Source organism: Triticum urartu, chromosome 4A, assembly GCF_056163025.1.
Source record: "Triticum urartu cultivar PI428250 chromosome 4A, HENAU_Tu73, whole genome shotgun sequence".
NCBI classification, from domain to species: Eukaryota; Viridiplantae; Streptophyta; class Magnoliopsida; order Poales; family Poaceae; genus Triticum; species Triticum urartu.
In genome coordinates this window covers 537,174,562-537,181,749 of record NC_141876.1, presented here as the reverse complement: position 1 = coordinate 537,181,749, position 7,188 = coordinate 537,174,562, and the positions used below count along the sequence as shown (strand labels likewise).

Here is a 7,188-nt window from a genome sequence, read left to right as displayed (position 1 = left end):
TTAGGGTTTCGAGATTGTCTTCACAAAAGTTGACCACTGAGGATATATACCATCTGCTAGATAGTATCCCTTGTTGTAATGGTGGCCGTTGATCTCAAAGTTGACAGGTGAGGAGTAGCCTTCTGCAAGCCTCGCGAAGACTGGAGAACGCTGCAGCACGTTGATATCATTGTGAGAACCTGCCATGCCGAAGAAAGAATGCCATGTCCAAAGATCTTGTGATGCCACCGCTTCTAATATGACAGTGCACCCGTTAACATGCCCCTTGTACTGACCCTGCCAAGCAAATGGACAGTTCTTCCACTCCCAGTGCATACAATCTATGCTGCCAACCATACCTGGAAAGCCTCTAGCTGCGTTGGTCGCCAACAATCTCTCTGTATCAGCGGCAGTTGGCTGCCTCAAGTACTCTGGGCCAAAGACCTCGATCACAGCCTGGCAAAACTTGTACATTGACATCAGACATGCTGTTGGGTAACGTAGCAGAAATTCAAAATTTTCTACGCATCACCAAGATCAATCTATGGAGTAATCTAGCAACGAGGGAAGGAGAGTGCATCTACATACCTTTGTAGATCGCTAAACGGAAGCGTTCAAGTGAACGGGGTTGATGGAGTCGTACTCATCGTGATCCAAATCACCGATGATTCTAGTGCCGAACGGACGGCACCTCCGCGTTCAACACACGTGCAGCCCGGTGACGTCTCCTACGCCTTGATCCAGCAAGGAGAGAAGGAGAGGTTGGGGAAGACTCCATCCAGCAGTAGCACGGCGGCGTGGTGGTGGTGGTGGAGCGCGGAACTCCAGCAGGGCTTCGCCAAGCACTACGAAAGACGAGGATGGAGAGGGGTAGGGCTGCGCCAACAGGGAGATTGAATCATGTGTTGGGCTGCCCCTTTGCCTCCACTATATATAGGAGGGAGAGGGAGGGCTGCGCCCCCACCTAGGGTTCCCATCCCAAGGGGTGCGGCAGCCCTAGATCCCATCTAGGGTGGCGGCCACAAGGGGGAGAGGGGGAGGCGCACCTGGGGTGGGCCTTAAGGCCCATCTGCCCTAGGGTTTGCCCCCCTCCCCTCTTGGAGGCGCCTCGGGCCTTGGTGGGAGGCGCCCCAGCCCACCTAGGGGCTGGTCCCTTCCCACTATAGGCTCATGTATACCTTCGGGGCCCGTGGCCCCTCCCGGTGGACCCCCGGACCCCTCCGGTGGTCCCGGTACACTACCGGTGATGCCCGGAACACTTCCGGTGGCCAAAACCATACTTCCTATATATCAATCTTTACCTCCGGACCATTCCGGAACTCCTCGTGACGTCCGGGATCTCATCCGAGACTCCGAACAACATTCGGTAACCGCGTACATACTTTCCCTATAACCCTAGCGTCATCGAATCTTAAGTGTGTAGACCCTACGGGCTCGGGAGTCATGCAGACATGGCCGAGACAACTCTCCGGTCAATAACCAACAGCGGGATCTGGATACCCATGTAGGCTCCCACATGATCCACGATGATCTCATCGGATGAACCACGATGTCAAGGACTTAATCAATCCCGTATACAATTCCCTTTGTCTAGCAGTACGATACTTGCCCGAGATTCGATCGTCGGTATCCCGATACCTTGTTCAATCTCGTTACCGGCAAGTCTCTTTACTCGTTCCGTAACACATCATCCCGTGATCAACTCCTTGATCACATTGTGCACATTATGATGATGTCCTACCGAGTGGGCCCAGAGATACCTCTCCGTTTACACGGAGTGACAAATCCCAGTCTCGATTCGTGCCAACCCAACAGACACTTTCGGAGATACCTGTAGTGTACCTTTATAGCCACCCAGTTACGCTGTGACGTTTGGCACACCCAAAGCACTCCTACGGTATCCGGGAGTTGCACAATCTCATGGTCTAAGGAAATGATACTTGACATTAGAAAAGCTTTAGCATACGAACTACATGATCTTTGTGCTAGGCTTAGGATTGGGTCTTGTCCATCACATCATTCTCCTAATGATGTGATCCCGTTATCAACGACATCCAATGTCCATGGTTAGGAAACCGTAACCATCTATTGATCAACGAGCTAGTCAACTAGAGGCTTACTAGGGACATGGTGTTGTCTATGTATCCACACATGTATCTGAGTTTCCTATCAATACAATTCTAGCATGGATAATAAACGATTATCATGAACAAGGAAATATAAATATAATAATAACCAATTTATTATTGCCTCTAGGGCATATTTCCAACAGTCTCTCACTTGCACTAGAGTCAATAATCTAGTTCACATCGCCATGTGATTAACACTCACAGGTCATATCGCCATGTGACCAACATCCAAATAGTTTACTAGAGTCACTAATCTAGTTCACATCACTATGTGATTAATACTCAATAAGTTCTAGGTTTGATCATGTTATGCTTGTGAGAGAGGTTGTAGTCAACAGGTCTTGCCATATTCATATCCCTATGTTTTTCGCAAAACTTTATGTTATAGATGCTGCTACCACGTTCCACTTGGAGCTATTCCAAATTGTTGCTCCATTATACGTATCTGGTATCTCTTCTCAGAGCTATCCGGATAGGTGTTAAGCTTGCATCGACGTAACTCTTTACGTCGAACTCTTTATCACCTCTATAACCGAGAAACATTTCCTTATTCCTCTAAGGATAATTTTGACCGTTATCTGGTGATCCAATCCAAGATCTCCTTTGTACCCTCTTGCCAGACATGTGGCAAGGCACACATCTGGTGCGGTACTCAGCATGGCATACCGTATAGAGCCTATGACAAGAGCATAGGGGACGACCTTCGTCCTTCCTCTTTCTTCTGCCGTGGTCAAGCTTTGAGTTTTACTCAACTTCACACCTTACAACTCAGGTAAGAAACCCTTCTTTAACTGATCTATTTTGAACTCCTTCAAAAACATGTCAAGGTGTGCGTTCTTTGAAAGTATCATCAGGCGTCTTGATCTATCTCTATAGATCTTGATGCCCAATATGTAAGCAGCTTTATCCAGGTCTTCCTTTGAAAATCACTCTTCAAACAAACGTTTATGCTTTCCAGAAATTCTACATTATTTCGGATCAACAATATGTCATCCACATATACTTATCAGAAATGTTGTAGTGCTCCCACTCACTTTCTTGTAAATACAAGTTTCTAGCAAACATTGTATAAACCTAAAAGCTTTGATCACTCCATCAAAGCATATATTCTGACTCCGAGATGCTTGCTCTAGTCCATAGAAGGATCGCTGGAGCCAGCATTCCTTTTAGCATCCTTAGGATCGACAAAACTTTGATTGTATCACATACAACTCTTTCTTACGAAAACTGGTAAGAAAACTCGTTTTGACATCCATCTGTCAGATTTCATAATCGAAAAATACAGCTAATGCTAACATGATTCCGACGGACTTAAGCATCGCTACGGGTGAGAAATTCTCATCGTAGTCAACTCCTTGAACTTGTGAAAAAATTCTTTCCCACAAGTCGAGCTTCATAGATGGTAACATTACCGCCCACGTCCGTCTTCTTCTTAAAGATCCATTTATCTCAATGGCTTGCCGATCATCGGGCAAGTCCACAAAAGTCCATACTTTGTTCTGATACATGGATCCTATCTCGGATTTCATGGCTTCTAACCATTTGTCGGAATACGGGCCCACCATCGCTTCTCCATAGCTCGTAGATTCATTGTTGTCTAACAACATGATATCCAAGACAGGATTACCGTACCACTCAGGAGTAGTACATATCCTTGTCGACCAACGGGTTCGATAGCAACTTGATCCGAAGCTTCATGATCACTATCATTAACTTCCTATTCAACAGATGTAGGCTCCACAGAAAACATCTTTCTGTGTTGCATCACGCTCTGGTTGAAATAAAGGTTCGCCAACCTCATCAAGTTCTATCTTCCCCCCACTCAATTCTTTCGAGAGAAACTCCTCAAGAAAGGACCCGTTCTTAGCGACAAACAATTTGCCCTCGGATCTGAGATAGAAGGTATACCCAACTGTCACCTTTGGGTATCCTATGAAGATGTGTTTGTCCGCTTTGGGTTCGAGCTTCTCCGGCTGAAGCCTTAAGCATCGCAGCCCCAAACATTAAGAAACGACAACTTTGGTTTCTTGCCAAACCAATGTTCATACGACGTCGTCTCAACAGACTTATATGGTGTCCTATCTAAAGTGAATGCAGCTGTCTCTAATGCATAACCTCAAAATAATAGCGGTAGATCGGTAAGAGACATCATAGATCACACCATATCTCATAAGGTTTGATTACGACGTCCGGACACACCATTACCTTGTGGTGTTCCAGGTGGCTTCAACTGCGAAACAATTCCACAATGTCTTAAGTGATTGCCAAACTCATAACTCAGAAAATCCCCTTTTTGATCAGATCGTAGGAACATGATCTTCTTTGTTATGATGATTCTTAACTTCACTCTGAAATCGCTTGAACTTTTCAAACGTTTCAGACTTGTGCTTCATTAGGTAGATATACCTATATCTACCCAAATCGCCAGTGAAGATGAGAAAATAGCGATATCCACCGCACGCTTCAATTCTCATTGGATCACACGCATCAGCATGCATGATTTCCAACAAGTCACTTGCCCGTTTCATTGTACCTGAAAACGGGGTCTTAGTCATCCTGCCCATGAGGCATGGCTCGCATGTGTCAAGTGATTCAAAATCAAGTGACTCCAAACATCCATCGACATGGAGTTTCTTCATGCATCTTACGCCAATATGACCTAAGCGGCAGTGCCACGAGAAAGTGGTACTATTATTATTAACTCTACATCTTTTGGCATGAACATGTGTATTACCACAACCGAGATTCAATGAACCATTCACATAGGGTGCATGACCATGAAAGGTATCATGTAAACAGAATAACCATTTTTTTCTAACTTAAATGAATGACCGTATTGCAATGAACTTGATCTAATCATATTCATGCTCAACGTAGATACCTGATAACATTTATCTAGGTTCAATACTAATCCCGAAGGCAGACGGAGCGTGCGATGGTGATCTCATCAACTTTGGAAACACTTCCAACACACATCGTCACCTCGCCCTTAGCCAGTCTCCGTTTAGTCCGTAGCTTTTGTTTCAAGTCACCAATAATAGCAACTGAACCAGTATCCAATACCCAGGTGCTACCAGGAGTACTAGTGAGGTACACATTAATAACACGTATATACTTTGAAGTTGCCAGCCTTCTTATCTACCATGCATTTGGGGTAATTCTGCTATCAGTGACCGTTCCCCTTACAATAGAAGCACTTAGTCTCGGGTTTGGGTTCAACCTTGGGTTCCTTCACTGGAGCGGCAACTGGTTTGCCATACATGAAGTTTCCCTTCTTGAAACCAGTGGTCTTGTTAAACCATCAACACTTGATGCTCCTTCTTGATTTCTACCTTTTGCGGTCTTAAGCACCGCGAACAGCTCCGGGATCAACTCCATCCCTTGCATGTCATAGTTCATCACGAAGATCTAGTAGCTTAGTGATAGTGGCTAGAGAACTCTATCAATCACTATCTTATCTGGAAGTTTAACTCCCACTTGATTTAAGTGATTGTAGCACCCAGACATTCTGAGCACACGCTCACTAGCTGAGCTATTCTCCTCCATCTTGTTGGCAAAAGAACTTGTCAGAGGTCTCACACCTCTCAACACGGGCATGAGCCTGAAATCCCAATTTTAGCTCTTGGAACATCTCATATGTTCTATGGCGTTCAAAACGTCATTGGAATCCCGATTCTAAGCCATAAAGTATGGTGCACTAAACTATCAAGTAGTCATCAGGACGTGTCTGTCAGGTGTTCACAACATCCACAGACGACGTTGTAGGGGTTTGCACATCGAGCAGTGCATCAAAGACGTAAGCCTTCTGTTTAGCAGTGAGGACACTCCTCGGACTACGGACCTAGTCCGCATCATTGCTTACAATATCTTTCAACTTAATCTTTCTCTAGGAACGTATTGAAACAGGGAGCTACAACGTGAGCTATTTATGTACAACATATTTGCAAAGACAATTTAGACTATGTTCATGATAATTAAGTTCATCTAATCAAATTATTCAATGAACTCCCACTCAGATAGACATCCCTCTAGTCATCTAAGTGAAACATGATCCGAGTCAACTAGGCCGTGTCCGATCATCACGTGAGACGGACTAGTCAACATCGGTGAACATCTTCATGTTGATCGTATCTTCTATACGACTCATGCTCAACCTTTCGGTCTTCCGTGTTCCGAGGCCATGTCTGTACATGCTAGGCTCGTCAAGTCAACCTAAGTGTATTGCGTGTGTAAATCTGGCTTACACCCGTTGTATTCGAACGTTAGAATCTATCACACCCGATCATCACGTGGTGCTTCGAAACAACGAACCTTCGCAACGGTGCACAGTTAGGGGGAACACTTTTCTTGAAATCTTAGTGAGGGATCATCTTATTTAAGCTACCGTCGTTCTAAGCAAATAAGATGTAAAACATGATAAACATCACATGCAATCAAATAGTGACATGATATGGCCAATATCATTTTGCTCCTTTTGATCTCCATCTTCGGGGCTCCATGATCATCGTTGTCACTGGCATGACACCATGATCTCCATCATCGTGTCTTCTTGAAGTTGTCTCGTCATCTATTACTTCTACTACTACGGCTAACGCTTTAGCAATAAAGTAAAGTAATTACATGACATTTATGTTGACACGTAGGTCATAAATAAATTAAAACAACTCCTATGGCTCCTGCCGGTTGTCATACTCATCAACATGCAAGTCGTGATTCCTATTACAAGAACATGATCAATCTCATACATCACATATATCATTCATCACATCCTTTTGGCCATATCACATCACAAGGCATATGCTGCAAAAACAAGTTAGACGTCCTCTAATTGTTGTTGCATGTTTTTTACGTGGCTGCTATAGGTTTCTAGCAAGAACGTTTCTTACCTACACGAAAACCACAACGTGATATGCCAATTTCTATTTACCCTTCATAAGGACCCTTTTCATCGAATCTGATCCGACTAAAGTGGGAGAGACAGACACCCGCTAGCCACCTTATGTAACTAGTGCATGTCAGTCGGTGGAACCAGTCTCACGTAAGAGTACGTGTAAGGTCGGTCCGGGCCGCTTCATACCAC

General features: G+C 44.7%; 1 protein-coding gene across 1 annotated transcript; it reads right to left on the bottom strand.

Moving 5' to 3' along the window:
• On the bottom strand, positions 1 to 453 carry LOC147976473 (uncharacterized). Its single transcript, XM_087520871.1, has one exon. The coding sequence runs from the start codon at positions 451 to 453 to the stop codon at positions 1 to 3; it is 453 nt and encodes a 150-aa protein (XP_087376997.1).
• Between the last annotated feature and the right edge of the window lie 6,735 nt (positions 454 to 7,188).